General features: G+C 38.4%; 1 protein-coding gene across 2 annotated transcripts; it reads right to left on the bottom strand.

Annotated features, from left to right (window-relative positions):
- Nucleotides 1-7,188: 7,188 nt before the first annotated feature.
- Nucleotides 7,189-15,522, bottom strand: ifngr2 (interferon gamma receptor 2). 2 transcript variants are annotated; one of them, XM_020099769.2, is made up of 7 exons: nucleotides 15,233-15,522; nucleotides 14,363-14,483; nucleotides 13,742-13,911; nucleotides 11,930-12,075; nucleotides 10,192-10,333; nucleotides 9,328-9,476; nucleotides 7,189-8,224 (listed from the first exon to the last, which is right to left on the bottom strand). In XM_020099769.2, the coding sequence occupies exons 1-7, from the start codon at nucleotides 15,270-15,272 to the stop codon at nucleotides 8,132-8,134; spliced, it is 861 nt and encodes a 286-aa protein (XP_019955328.1). In that variant the 5' UTR covers nucleotides 15,273-15,522; the 3' UTR covers nucleotides 7,189-8,131.
- Nucleotides 15,523-15,997: the final 475 nt, after the last annotated feature.

The following is a 15,997-nucleotide window of genomic DNA, read 5'->3' as shown; positions in this document are numbered from 1 at the left end:
ATGACACGTTGGTGAAGTGATATTTTGAAAGTTGTGCCTCCACATTGAATGAGGATTGCGTGCACATTGAAAAACCCTGGCCTAGAGTAATGAAAATTAGCAGACGTGTATCGTGCACAGATTCACAAAAAATCCTCTTGCTTCCCATGGCCACACCCAAAAGTCAGCCATTTTGGATTGAACATGCAAATTTGTCTTGATTTTTGGCATTTTCACAGGTACAACAAAATTCTACTCCACCTACAGATTTCATTCAATCAACTTCATATTTGGTTTATGTCATGTTAGAGACTTTGTGATTAAAAGTTATATTTTTGGGGAGTTTTTGGCATGGCAACAAATTAGTTAATTTGCCTGAAAACAATAAGTGCTCATAACTTCTGTGTATATTGTTCAATCTGCTTCAAACCACACATATACAACAAAATTCCCCCTGAATAGATCCATATGATTATATTCAATAATAATCATAGTGCCCCCTAGCTGTAACAGGAAATGCCATGTTTTACATTGGAGAAGTGCGTATAATCTCCATCTACATTGTCCAATCTGTCTCAAATCTTACATGTAAAACAAAGGTCCCATCCTGAACAGATCCATATGATAATATTTGATAATAGTCATAGCGCCCCCTAGCTGTAAAAGGAAATGCCATGTTTTACATATAATTGTCCTGCAGCGAGCTTGTTAATCTGATGCATGTGCAAGTTTGTCATAGAGCTTAAACAAGTTGGTCAGCCATGCAATCAAACTTGTGAGTTTTTGTCTGGGGGCGTGGCCGTGGCATGGCTGCAAAATTGATTTGAAATCAAGGTGATTGAGCGGTTGTGGCAACATTCGGTCACTAGGTGGCAATGTGCCCAAGGAGCTGTGGATAAATTCATGGCAGTTTGTCAACATTACCACCACATTATCTCTATTATCTTATTGCCAGTGTACATGTTTCAAAGTACTTTACTATTTACACATAATGGTCTATGGTTGGATGTTTTTTTTAATTAAAGAATTTACCCCAATTTGCTACATTCAGTGTGTAAGTTCTGGAAACCAAACACTTAATGCTTGTTTATTTTTATGCAGACACTTACTGGACTAAAGTTGAATATAATATAAAATATCACAATGCATGTTATCAGTTTTATGATAAGTACAGATGTGATAGACTCCTCCTCACAAGCAGAGTGTGATGCTTGAGTGTAGTTTGGCTTTTAAAAGTTTTTTATTCATAACTTAAACAAATTTTCATTTATTTCATGTGATTCTTGATTTCATACCCTCTCAAGTGATATTTTGATGTGCTTCGTGTGTTTTTCATTTTTATATTGTCATATCCTTGTATTCAAGGATGAAAAAGAGATTCTACACTACATTTATGATTTGGATTTCTTCCTTATCTAGTATTTTTTCCAAGTATGCGCAAGACAAATCAGCATTTTTCTAATAGGTCAGTTTTCTTTGCTTCTATTAGTCAATCAATCAATCAATCAATCAATCAATCAATTATATTTATATAGCACGGTATCACAACAAGAAGTTGTCTCAGGGTGCTGCACAAAAGTCCAAGATCTTAAAAAAGACAAAATCCAACTTGTTCCACACCGAGCAAGCATGAGCAACAGCGGGGAGGAAAACCTGCCAGGTGGAAGAAACCTCCGGCAGAACCGGGCTTGGTGTGGACAGCCTCTGCCAGGACCGGTTGGGGTGATGGAGAAAAAAAATAAGGGAACAAAAGGAAAGAAAGGGGGGGGTGGAGTCACAGTTTCAGGTCATGGGCTTGAATCCAGCCTGGGAATCTCCACTATAAAAGTGCTTTACAGTACAGTTTTATATTCATATAGCGCATCTATGTTCAGCACTTTTCTCTATGACAAAGAACAATTTGGGGCTCAGTATTTTGCCCAAGGAGACTTCATCATTCGGAATGGAAAAGACTGCGGTCGAACCACTGACCTTCTGGTTAGAGGATGACCGAGCTAACCCGAGCTGTAGCCCGTCTGGCTGAGGGAACTCGGTCAGTTCTTCTCAATGAAGTCTCTCATCTTTGGACAGCAAAAACAGCTGACTTAGATCCAATTGTTTTTTGTTAACTGGACCCAAAAGGTGAAATAAAAACAACTGTCTGTTGATTTCTCCCTTTGGTGACCGGGTCACAACTTGGAGAGGTTCCCTTAATTAAAGCAGTGCACAGCGAAAAAGGCACAGGCACTGAACTTACCCTGATAAACCAGTAACCTTGCTTTGTAGTACAGGCCCATGGTTTTATATGATATTAAAGGAGCAGTGTGTACAATTTCAAAAAAATCCCTGCAAAGATTTTATATAATTCTCATATCTATGTATTAGTAACTGTGTAATGAATGTGTAATGAAAAATCATAGTGTTACGTGAGAATGAGTCTTAAATATTTAGATAGGGTCTTCCTCCTATGGACATCGACATTTTGCATCACCATGTTGCCTAGAATGGCCAAACTGGTTACAGATGGTGTTTTGGGTTTGTATATTGATGCAGCAGCATGAATTTATCAGACAAAGAAGAAACATACTCCTAGAAGAAACATAGAATGAGAAGCTGGAGTGGGAGGTTGTTATTAAGGTTTGTTGGAAGTTTGCTAACAGAAATTACGTGAAATGGAGGATCATACTTATATTACAAAGAGACATAAGAGAACATCAAATGAGGGAAAATATGAAGAGGCAAAAGAAACTGGAAATATGACGACAGAAACCGGGATACACTGGTGTTGCCTCCTGGATGGAAATCTCTACTGATAGACAAAGGGCTTCAGACCAACGTTGAGTCTCTAGTTTTCAGCAGGACATGCGATTTACTATACCTGTATAATTGTTAAAGGAGTAGACCACTGTGCCGTGTAGCACCGATTTTCTTGCTGTTCTGTTCCAGCTATAAGAAAGGTCATCAACTCCAATGAAGGCTCAACCTTTTTCAGATCTAGCTTTGGATCTGGATTGGAATTTCCACTGGAACAGAGAGGTAAGTTAATGCATTAAAACATGTTTTAATATGTTTTATTATGAAACATAATGGTGTGGGCTTTGTAGGCAACTGGCAAACCTTTTGGAGGAAACTTGGTCTCATGAGAAGAGACAGCTTTTATCCCACTTGGGATGGAGCGGCTCTCTTATCCAGGAATATAACTCTGTTTATAAACCCAAAATGACAGTCCAGAGTTGGTAACAGGAGGCAGAGCTGCAGTCCTACAAACTTCTCTGTGCTCCCTCTGTATCAGTCACACAACCACAACCCCATACAGATTGTGTCTGTCCCCTGTCCCATTCAATTATTTAAATTAAACAGTAACAGAGAGAGATTTCCATACAAAAAATTAACACAACCTCTGCAACAACACAACAAACAAAGACAATTAATTGGACTCTTAAACATAAAATCATTATTATCAAAGGCTAGTTCATTAATGAAGTAGTCTCAGATCACAATATTGATTTATTGTCCCTCACTGAGACCTGGCTGCATCCTAATGAATATGTCAGCCTAAATGAATCTACTCCCCCCAGTCATATAAATACACACATTCCCAGACACTCTGGCCTGAGGTGGAGTTGCTGATATTTTTTAACTCCAGTCTATCAATTAATCCTAAACCCAAACTAAGCTACAATTCATTTAAAAGTCTTGTTCTTAGTCTTCCACACCCATCCAAGAAATCACAACAGCCAATCATTTTCACTGTAGTTTACCATGCTCCTGAAGCCTAAATTTAACTAAGTAATTCCAATTACATTTAATTCCATATTATTTGGCGACGTAACCAACAAATTCTTTGAAAAACCCAAGCTCTACTGAAATTGACCATCTTGTCGATAGCTTTGTAAACTCACTACGATTAACATTAGACTCCATAGCGCCTCTAAAATAGGAGCATGAAACAAAGTAAATTAGCTGCCTGGTATTATTCCAACACATGAATAAAAACAAGCGTCAAGAAAACTAGAAAGGAAGTGGTGCTCGAACTGTGTTGAAAATCATCTAGCCTGGAAAGATAGTGTATATAAGAAGGCCCTCCACAAAGCAAGAGCTGCCTACAAGTCCACATTACTAGAAGAAAATAAAAACAACCCCAGGTTTCTCTTCAGCACTGTAGCCAGGCAGAGAGTCACACCTCCATCCAACCCAGTTTTCCTCCATCCCTGAATTCCAATATCTTTATGACCTTCTTTAATAAAAAAAATTCTAACTATAAGAAATGAAATGTATAATCTCCTGCCCTAAGTTGACACTACTACACCATCAAGCACAGAAATGTCAGAAACAGCTGAGAATCCCACCAATTATTTAAACAGCTTCTCTCTGATCACCCTTGATCAGCTGACCACAATAATCTCATCCTCTAAACCCACAACCTGTATCCCACAAAATTACTTTAAGAAATTCTTCCCCTAATTAATATTACTTTACTGAATATAATCAGTCTATTATTATCAACAGGATATTTACCACAAGCCTTTAAGTTAGCTGTAATCAAACCTTCTCAAAACAACACCCTGGACCCGAAGGGTTTTAGCCAACTACAGACCAATATCCAACCTCCACTTCCTGTCTAAATACCTTAAGAAGGTTGTAGCCAATCAGCTGTGTGAGTTTCTCCAGGAAAGTAATGTATATGAAGACTTTCAGTCAGGGTTTAGAGCTCATCACAGCACAGAGACAGCCTTGGCAAAAGTCACTAACCATCTAACAGGTTTGTGTCTGTCCTCGTTCTGTTAGATCTTAGTGCAGCATTCAACACTATTGATCATCACATTTTATTACAGAGATTAGAACAGTTAATTGGCATTAAATGAACCGCCCCATACTGGTTTGAATCCTATTTTTCAGATCGATTCCAATTTGTGCAAATTAATGATGAGTCATCTATGCACACCAAAGTTAACCATGGTGTTTGACCCAATTTTATTCTCATATATATACTTCCACTACAAAACAGTATCAGGACACACTCTGTAAATTTCCACTGCTATGTGGATGACACCCAGTTCTACCTATCAATAAAACCAGAACAGTGTAATCAATTAACTAAACTTCAAGCATGTCTCAAGGACATAAAGACCTGGATGACCCGCAACTTTCTCGTATTAAACTCAGATAAAACAGAGGTTCTAATACTTGGCCCTTAACAACTTAGAGATACATTATCTAATGATATAGCTGCGCTAGATGACATTACCCTGGCTTCCAATGAAACTCTCAGGAATTACTTACGTAACATCTCAAACATCAGACATGTCCTTTCTCATAAAGATGCAGAAAAACTAGTCCATGTCTTGGTCACATCCAGACTTGATCGTTGTAATTCCTTGTTATCAGGCTCCAGCAGTAAGTCATTAAAGACTCTGCAGCTTGTTCAGAATGCTGCAGCACGTGTCCTGACAAGAACCAGGAAAAGAGATCACATTCTTCCTGTAGTAGCTTCACTACACTGGCTTCCTGTTAAATCTAGAATACAAAAAAAAATTCTCCTCGTCACCTACAAGGCCCTTAATAATATGGCACCATCATACCTTAAAGAACTCATAGTACCATATCACCCTACTAGAGCACCGCGCTCCCAGAATTCAGACTTACTTGTTTTCCCTAAAGCCTCTAAAAGTAGAGTAGGAGCGAGAGCTTTCAGCTATCAGGCTCCTCTCCTGTGGAATCATCTCCCAGTGTCAGTTCTGGAAGCAGACACAAGAGTAGGCTTAAAACCTTCCTTTATGATAAAGCTCATATTTAGAGCTGGTCCAGGCTTGTCTTAGATCTGCTCTTAGTTATGCTGCTATAGGTCTAGAATGTCGAGGGACACACGACACATGGAGCTTCTTTCCTCTTCTTCTTCATTATCATATTGTCTCATCAATGCATGTTATTGATTTGACTTCTTGCCCGTAGTGCTTGTGCTTTATCGTTTGCAGATCCAGGACCGTAGCTGTGGACACATTGTGGATCATATTGGTGGGATCGCGAATCAGAGATCGAGATGGGGGATTTTTTACAACAAGACTGCTGGACACACAATACACCTACTCAGATACTTGACTATTACTTACAATAACTCCTCAATTAAGTTATCATTGCTGCTCCCTTCATCTCTATTTACAAATACTTTTCCATTATGTTCCAAACTATTTCTTCTAATCAATGTTGTAAATAATGTTATTTTGCTGATATTCTCATCCATCAATCCATCATATACGCCCCTTAAAATTTGTATTAGTGTTTTCTGACGTGCATTGCTTTGGAGGTAAAGTAGACGCTCAGCGATCAGAGGAATCCCGGTTTGTTCCACGACCGCTCCACTGAGCGTTGAAATGTTCTTGAGCAGAGACAAAGCACCCATAATTGCTGCTGATACAGTGTCATCACTATGGGAATGGATGACACTGTCAACTATCAGCCAAATGATTAAATTGCAATATTTCTAATAGTGCATTCATTGCTCACGACGAGAAAGTTGAGTTCTGTAATTACTTGTTGAGCAACAAAAGAAAATAGGGATCATTTCAGAAATTGCAAACAAACATTTCACTTTGAAGCTACATTAAAATCACATTTTTTTAATTTGTTAAATTGTAAACACAACCAGATGTTAGCACAATCTTGATCTTAATTAACAATTACTTTCAAATTAAACATCAGTCATTGAATCATTGATTTATGTGAAAAAAATGAAATTCATTTCATAACAAAAACACCCAAAAGAGAAAAAACAGAACACCAATTAATATTAATACAATCCATTACACTTGTTTTATAACATCGATATAAAATTCTACCGTGATAAAGGAGATTCTAATAATGTCTGCTATGTTTGTACTTTGTCAATTTATGCTAGATGTATGAAAACCTTTCTTGTATCATTCTCCAACAGTTTGTATTTATAATACTATATTCTAAACCCCCCCAAAATACTGTCGAGGTGAACTGAACTTTGTGGTGCTCAGTGCTTTAAAAATGCATATTTATTAAAAAACAGTAGTGTGTCAAAAACAGTTAACTTTTACTACTACTGCTGCAACAACTACTAACTACTACTTCTGCTACTACTACTAATAATAATGTCATTTAGGTACAAATTCATCTCATTCATTCATTCATTCATTGTAAAGACACATCAAACAGGCATTTATAACCAACACTATAAAAAGGCTAGAAACATGAAATGACAAATATGATTCCATGATTCTGTTTAATCTGTACTTGTACAATAAACACGTAAAAACAAGTAGCAGACCTTCAATGAAAGGGCAGTCTTAACATTAGCCATTTCATGGCAATAAGTTTGAGACATGACTAAAGTCTAAAGCCTGTAACATCCAACTAGACACATCTTAAATTCATCAGCACAGGACATTTCGCAGTTTTGTTCATGTAAGTGGAAAGAAATCATAGTGGTGGCCAATATTACAGCGAGACAACAGGAACATTGCAGTTTTAACTGGTTGGAGACAAATTTAAATGCATTAAAATAAACAAATTTACCATTTAAAGATAAATATAAAAAGTTCAGATTCATGTTTTTTCACCTGTGGTGATCTTCCCTAAAACTAGTGTCAAATAAATAGGCAGAAGCCACACTGATTCTGTGTTACTGCTGTCTGCTTTGGTTTCAACTGTTTCTGAAGAGCTGATTTATTGACTGGCTTTTTGCAGGTGGACGGGGCATAGATAACATTTGGTTTTTTCGTGGCGTAATCATAATTGAATAAGTATTTGCTCACACAATGCAAAAATGCCGCCAAATATGGTCCTTATGTCTTTTTGCTCAATTTGCACTTCCTGTGGGAAATCTCTCTTAACTTTTTAAAACTACTCTGATAACTATTTATATTTTACATCTCCTACAATGGCACTTTTCTGGAATTCTTAATCCATATTAAGCCTAATGATTGTCAAGATAGGAATACATTTTAGTGTTTCTTAACCTTCAGTTGATCCTGAATCCAAATCCTTCCTAGAAGAAAGTCAGGCTTCAGGGAGAAGCAGATTACATATAACTGTAGGGGACTCAGTAGTAGGTTTTAGAGAGTGTCTGTACAGGTCAAACCTCACGTCTGATCTCTACAACAGCAAAATGAGCAGGACATATGGAGCAAAGGGATGGCAGCTGCTTTCATTCAATAAAGGAAATTATATCACAGTGCTCGTCACTGACGCTGCTGGCGTAGCTGCAAGGGTGATGCCCTGGAGGTGCCTCCAAGAGAAACTGGAAAAGAAAAAAAAAAGGTTTAACTTATTTAAGTCAAATGCAATATAAGTTGTTGAAAGGTTAGTGGTGGATTTACTGTTTCTAATGATTTTATGTATTTCATCAACATTGTAGGGCTACACCTTTATTTTCTCTTTTGACTTCCTTGGGGATGTGTTGCTACTGATGCCGATGCTTGCATTTGGTAATCTACACTATTACATTGGGTTTTCCATGATAGGCATGGTTTCCTTATTGTGTAATAAGCTGCTCATTCCACTGCAAACATTTTGACATGCCGTAGTAGGAAAAGTTGGTAACTGATAACAGTAACAATATCTTGTTTCAGTTCAGTTCAGTTCAACTAGTCTCCTAGTGAGACATGACCATGTGACAGTGAGCCAGCATGAACAGCACCAGGATTCTGAGACTGAAGCAGCTAAATGCATTTTAACCAATGTTCTATTTTCTGTGCCGTGTCAAATTGTCTGCTATGAAAAATACCTATAATACCTCATGAGATCATATTACATTGTTAGCAATAGCAACTGTAAGTTAGGAGGCAAACTTTACATAGGTCAAATGCAAAATGGGTGGGCAAGCACAACATTAACATTTTGCATAACTCCAGTTAACCACTGCAAATATACACAACTCTTTTCTGAACTCACCTTTACCAAAACATTTCACACCAAGCTGCAATCAAGCAGTTACTACCTACATTCGCCCCACACTGACATGAAAACGTTGCGGCAACCCTTGCTAAAATTTCTGAGAGGAGGGCATTTCTGTAGATGTTTGGGACATGACATGGCATGAGTCATAGTATCCACACCCTCATGCCATTGACAAAGTAATTATGATCTTAACTCTCTAGAGTTACTCAACCCTTTGCATGGTATTTTTTAAATTCTTAAGTTGTAGAAATTGAGAAATAATACACTGATCTACTAAGTATAAAGTAATAGACATTTTGACCAGGGGTGATTTATCTCTATCATGCCACTGTAAATGCAATGAAATCTTCCTGTCTTACAATATATCTTTTTTAGGCTAAATACACAGTGAAGATCTACCCAGTATGACCTGGTGGTTGTGTGGTTAATGGTTTTCATGCTCACATGTTCTGGGATCTCGCACGGAGGTTGAAGCCACTGTTTGATTCTCTGGTGTCGGAAGAGGAGGACGTATGCCATCCCAGTTATCAGAAAGGACACGAAAACGACAACCACCACAGCTACTATAACATTTGTTTGTGTTAGCTGCTGTCCTGGGAAAGGTAAGATACACACATACACAAACACACACACACGTACACAATAAACAGAAGCAACATATTACAAATAATATCATCATGTTCTGACTTTCTGACTTTCAACATCAAGGTTATAAACGGTTAGAGACGTGTGGATTTCTACAGGACCATTTTGCTGGTTTTGTTTTGTTGTTTTTTGGTTGTCAGTGCTTAGTTTGATACAGCAGTGTGTGTACACACGAAACAAACACGAGGACAAAGAATCAGAATAGAAACTTGTGATATCTTTTGGAAAATCTAAATCACCCATTTTGCAAAACTCTAAACACATGCACATTCACAATGCACATTGCAGTGTAGTGCACTATACCCAGAATGACGCACACAGGCCCCAAAGGTTAAACACAAGTTACAACCTGTTGTCATCTGTAACACACAACCCCTCCCCCCTTCCCGGGTGCAGCATGTGATGATTATGATCTATTCTAACTGAATCGGTTCATGGCAGGACTCAGCATGAATAAGTACTTTCCCATTGCTTAGCAAGGGAGTGGATTGCCTGTGTTATAGATGAAGTCCTGTGGCCTGACAAAGCCCAGAGGCATGATGCTGAGGCAGAATGATTACTGTAAAATCATACAGTGCAAAAATATATATATATTTGAGAAAAGGAAAGGTAGTTTCAGGAAATGCCTTTTAGCAATTCAGAAAAACTGTAACATGGTCTTACTGGACACAGGGATGACCTCACACTGGATGCAACTTTCCGGTCCAACAGGTTCATCCAATTGAACATACTGCACCTTCACACAGTAACGTTGACCCTCCTCCAGCTTTTTGATGGTCACTGAAGAAATACCTTTTTTATACTTCTGCTGGAGAGATGATAACAATGACACATTAATAATAATAATAATAATACTAATACATTTTATTTCAAAGGCGCCTTTCTGTCACTCAAGGACACCGTACATAGTTAAGGCAAAAAAGCAAAACATTTAAAAGGAGAAACATTAAAAAGAAAAATATTAACAGAGAGTTATTAAAAGTATACATCATTAAAACATTAAAACCGATTCAAATTTCACAGTGGCATGAGGTGGGTTTAGATGGAGAAGGCAATTTTAAACAGATAGTGATTTAGTGATGACTTGAATTGTGAGAGTGAGCTAATGTTTCACATGACGGCTCTGCTCCCCATGGTGGTGAGACGGGCAGAGGGGACAGACAGGTGAATAGAAGAAGATGATCTGAGGGACCGAGACGGAGTGACAACATGAAGGAGATCGGAGAGGTATGTTGGAGCAAGATTATGGATGGCCTTGAAGGTAAGCAGAAGGATGTTGTAGTTGATGCGTGATTTGACAGGGAGCCAGTGGAGCTGTTGTAGGACAGGAGTGATGTGGTGGATGGAGGGGGTTCTGGTGATCATGCGGGCAGCTGAATTCTGGACCAGTTGGAGTTTATGGAGGGATTTGTGAGTGAAACCGAGAAGGAGGGAGTTGCAATAATCCAGGCGGGCGGTGACGAGACTGTGAACGAGGATGACAGTGGTATGGGGAGTGCGGGAGGGGCGGAGGCGATTTATGTTGCGCAGGTGGAAGTAGGCAGACCGGGTGATCAATGAAGGATTGAAAAGGGATGACACCCAGACTCTTAACCTGTGGGGAGGGGGAAACGGAGCAATTGTTGACAAGAATGTTGAGAGAGAAACTATTGGTTTTGGATAATGTGGTTTTGGTGCCAATGAGGAGAACCTCAGTTTTGTTACTGTTTAATTTAAGAAGATTAGAGGTTAACCAATATTTAATTTCTGCCAAGCAGTCAGTAAGGGAGGTGGGTTTGCAAGTGTGTGTGTGTGTGTAATGTGTAGGGGCAAAAACCTACCTCTACTCTTACACTGTATATATTCTGTTTATTGTATATTTTAGTTTGTATTCCATTTATATTTTTTATATCTCTATAAGTACTGCATGTTTAATTATTATTCCTTAACTGATGTCTATTTTTCACAAGCCTGTGGCTGCTGTAACATTAAAAATTTCGCTGATGTGGGGAGGATTATCTTATCTTATCCAATCTTATCTTGGTTTATCTGTTCCAGATCTTTTCAGCCCACTTAAAACTTTTTAACGTCAGTGTGGCCAACTGGAAGATACATCTGTAGATCTTAGTTTTTCTTTATTAACACCTTTTTTGCACATTTGACAGCAGGAACAACAAACTTATTTCACTCTGATCAAAACTGTGAATTTATCTGAACTTAACTGCAGATTTGACATGTCAGTGATGGTGTGAAAAAGTTTTTCACATGAACATTATTTCCCTCACCAAAAAAAGAATTAATATAATTTATTTACATTTAAATAAAATGGCCAGATGTGAATGTAGTGTTAAGTCCCATAGAAAACACATAGAAAAGAAGCAACAGCATTCTGAATTCTTGCTAAACTGATGATGAGTCTCACCTGCAGTGGCTCTCCATCCTTGCCATAGTAAACCTTGTGTTCTACATTGTCTCCATTTTCCAGAGCAATGCTGTTGTTCCTACTCAGATTTACAGTCAGTGAGCCAGGCCGTGCAGTCAGACTGACCTCAGGGCTACAAGAGTCACCTGAAAAAAAAGGGAACAAAATCTCATTTATTAGTGTAATTTTGTTTTTCTAAACAAGATTTTGCTCCTTTTCGCAGATCAAATGCAACTTCTAAAAATTCTCCTGTGCTTTTAAATGAGCAAAGATTAAGTGGATTTAAATGTGGTTTCATAAGGGTCAGGATCGCTGCTAGCCATTTGGGTGCCCTAGGCGTAATTGCTTTATGCACCCCCCACATGAATAAATAAAATAACTACTTGTATACATATTTATTTGTATAAATATTTGCGTATTTAAGAAAAACAGAACTGTTCAATTTGTCAAAAAACTTTGCAAAGACAGTATATAATTGCACAATAGAGCACGCAAAACAGAAACAGAAACAGAAACACACACACACAGCAGCTCTAAGTATTTAAAGGTGCACCCTTCTTTAATAAAATAAGATAACATAATCTTTTATTCATCCCACATAGGGGAAAGTTGCAATAAGCCAAAGAATACATTTTAATTATCAATGTTGCTGTTGTTGTTAAAATTTAAACAGAACTCTACAATTTGTTCCACAAAACAGAAGGAAAGTCACAAAACTTTTCAGTGCACCGTGTATATTGCACAGTGTATATTGCACAGTGTATATTGCACAGTGTATATTACACTTTCTATTTTCAGCAGTTAAGGTAAGCTCTGCACAAGCGCATATCGTGCATCTCATTACGAGGCAGGGAACGAGGTGGGTTCTGCTGCGTGTTACAGTTCTGCAGCGGAGCTGCTTCATGAAGTCTCTGGAATAAGATCTGTACTTCCTTGAATAAAAGTCGGTTATGTGCTCAACTAAATGCCAGGACTCAGGGGTATGAAGCCGTGCATCTTCTGGTCTTGTGATAACAGTGTCTCTGAGGCTTCTCAATCACGCACCATCACTTTGAATGATATTTACGATGATGATCATAATTGGGGAGCATGATGGGAGCAGTGGCCCCAATAGGGGTGTAAGCTTTTTTCAGCCGCTGCTTAGTAACAAATAGGACTAGAAACCTGTAACTACCACCAATGAGGAAATGAGAAACTTAATGGAGATGAGTGCACACTACATCACTTGTGGACAAATCTCATTCAATCATAACACCCAAATGCAAAGCATCTATTCAGCAGAAATAGTAGAAACATTACAGTACTGCAGTTTGATACGATCCAGAGTTTATGGGACACACATTGAAACATTGGAAAAAAGTCCAACATTTTCTGTGCAAACATTTCAACTGATACACACAACACCAGACACCCACAGCTAGGACATCAGGTTTAATGTGACCAGAAAGATCCGGATTCATGATCTGTCACCTTCGATAAAAAACTGAATAAATGTAATCGCCAGGTTGTGTGTAAGGAGTGACAAAAAGGAGCAGACAGAAGGACACACACAAATTCATTTCTCCTTGAATAATTTCTGGGACAATATATAATGCCAACAAAATTTGCTATTTTGACAGGCCTACCTTAATATTTTTGCAACAAGTGAGATGTTTCCTTGAACAGTTTACAGCTTTAGATCTTTGAGAATATCTTTTATACCCAAGCAAAATTGGTATTGTACAATGACATATCCTTAACTGAATTTATGTTTATGTCTATAGCAAGACAATGCTCACTGTCCTGTTTACATGGCAGGTCCTGGTTTCTTACCATTTCTGCTACAGGCGTTGACAGATTTGGAGGTCAGCCCATGTCTCTCTGCCCGCACACGCAGCATAACACAGCCAAACTCACTCTCATCTCTGATGAGAGTGACATTACATGAGTTGAAAGATGTCTGTTTGCAGACTGGTACATCTTTCCACACTTTTGTACCTAACCTGAAGATACAGAAACAACACATTTACATCAGCCAAGAACCTGGATAATGACAGTATAATTTATAATTTATCTATTGTTAATCAATCAAATTGTAAAGCAATTTGAGTGGTCACCAAGACTAGAAAAGCACTATATAAATACAAACCATTTACCATTATTTGTATAGCCCATATACACATATCACAATTGTCTCATCTCTGTTCTTAACCCTCAACAAGAGTAAGGAAAAACAACCAAAAAAACCCTTTTAACAGGGAAAAAGAAGGTAGAAACCTCAGAGAGAGTTAAAATAAAAATATTAAGATTCTTCAGTCTCAGCCAAAATGAAAACATTGCAGACAAAGTAAATAATATCTTGATACATGTCCACAAAAGATTTGGGAAGTTCTTAGGTTTCATTTATTGTCAGCATGTGTAGTTCTATAGAGTAACGGATCCATCTGACCTCACCTATGGTACTGAACAGTGTAGATGACATCTCTCTCTTCAGTGGCGGGAGTCCATGTTAGTAGCCACTTATCAACATGAATGTTCTGCGGTGGTGCCAGCGTAGCCTCAGACACCACTGGAACTGACGGGAATGGACGGACCGGTGAATTACACTTTATTCAAGAGTTAACGCACAAAGTCTAATTAAAAGAATCATACTATCACACAACATGTCGACATATAATCATATATGTTATTTGAAAGGTATGGTAGTTTCCAGTCCACTGTAGCACTGTCTTGAACTAACAAAATGTACAGAGAATGTAGCCCTTTGATTTAGTGTTGCATCTTGTAAATGCAACACTTCCCGGACAAGTCATTGTCTCTTACAAGAGAAGTAAGCAGGGAGCTAAGAGTGAGCTTCCTCTTCATGTAGCTTGCCGTGTTTTACAGCTGAAGTGTAGTGTTACAGGCCTCTCTCAATCTTTTATTTGTGTGTCGACTCACAGCACACAGGGACACTGGTTAGATAGATATTAGAGTGATAGATATATTATTGATCCGGAGGGAGATTTAGGCAAGAGCGTAAGAATAATAAAGGGTCAATATGAGACAAGTCTAGCTACCAGAACTACCACAAAGCTATCACTGTTAAGAAGTATGTGCGAATGGAGCTATTAAAACGGAAGCAGAGTATTGAAGCCAAATATAAATACAGATTTAAAGAAAAACAACTGAAGCGCCATGAAGTTGGGAATTACTCTAACACGGACAGGTTCAGCAGATGTATGTTTAAAAAAGTGAAACCAGTGCAAGAGTAAAACTAAAAACACAAGACTAGAGATATATAAAAAAAAAAAGGCTCCAGACGACAGCGATCACTGAAATTACCTTGGACGACGGCCTGAATACACAGCAACATGAGAAGCATCGCGACAGCGTCATTTCAGTGAGTAGGCAAAGTTGTCTCCACTGAAAACATAATGTATGTGATATACTCTAACCACAGACTATAACTGAAAGTGTAGCAGAGACGTCTGTGCTAACTGCGCCACTTCCTTAAACCTGGGACAGAGAGACAGAGAGACAGAGATCGGGTGCTTTACCGCCACCAGCCGTTGTGGAGTGGAGATCTGATACACTTCCAGCTGTATCCCAGGGGCAGTCACTTGGGAAATGGGTGTATGTTTTGTGTCATTGAAGCAAAAGTTGAAATCACACTTCTGCCAGGCTGCATGAGAGCTCCTGCTGTTGTCTGTGCTGCCACTGTCTGAGAGCATCTACTGATGTTTGTGACTGATTCAGGGAGAGTTGGACTAGTTTGTTAACGTTGACTCCCTTGGTATTGATCCGGGGCGTGGATGGTTCAGACGCTGCCTACAGTTATGGTGTCATCCCTTCACGTCTGTTGTATTCTTTTCTACTTCTGTGCTCGTATGTACTGTATTTCATATGGCCGAATCCCCGAATAAATATTTTCTCTACTAAATATCCATATATATTGGATTTCATCTGAAAATTAGTTTTTAGTTAAACTTCAATACAAGTTATTAAGCATTTTATGTGCCATGCCATGTTACTTCTTCATTTTTGTTTACTGATCATTTATAAGATGTGCCTGTGCCACACTTCAGTGACACATGTTTTTTCAATGCC

This window comes from Paralichthys olivaceus, chromosome 10 (genome assembly GCF_024713975.1).
Source record: "Paralichthys olivaceus isolate ysfri-2021 chromosome 10, ASM2471397v2, whole genome shotgun sequence".
In the NCBI taxonomy this organism is placed as follows: domain Eukaryota; kingdom Metazoa; phylum Chordata; class Actinopteri; order Pleuronectiformes; family Paralichthyidae; genus Paralichthys; species Paralichthys olivaceus.
Note: the sequence above shows the minus strand (reverse complement) of the source record. Positions and strands in the feature narration are given on the sequence as shown.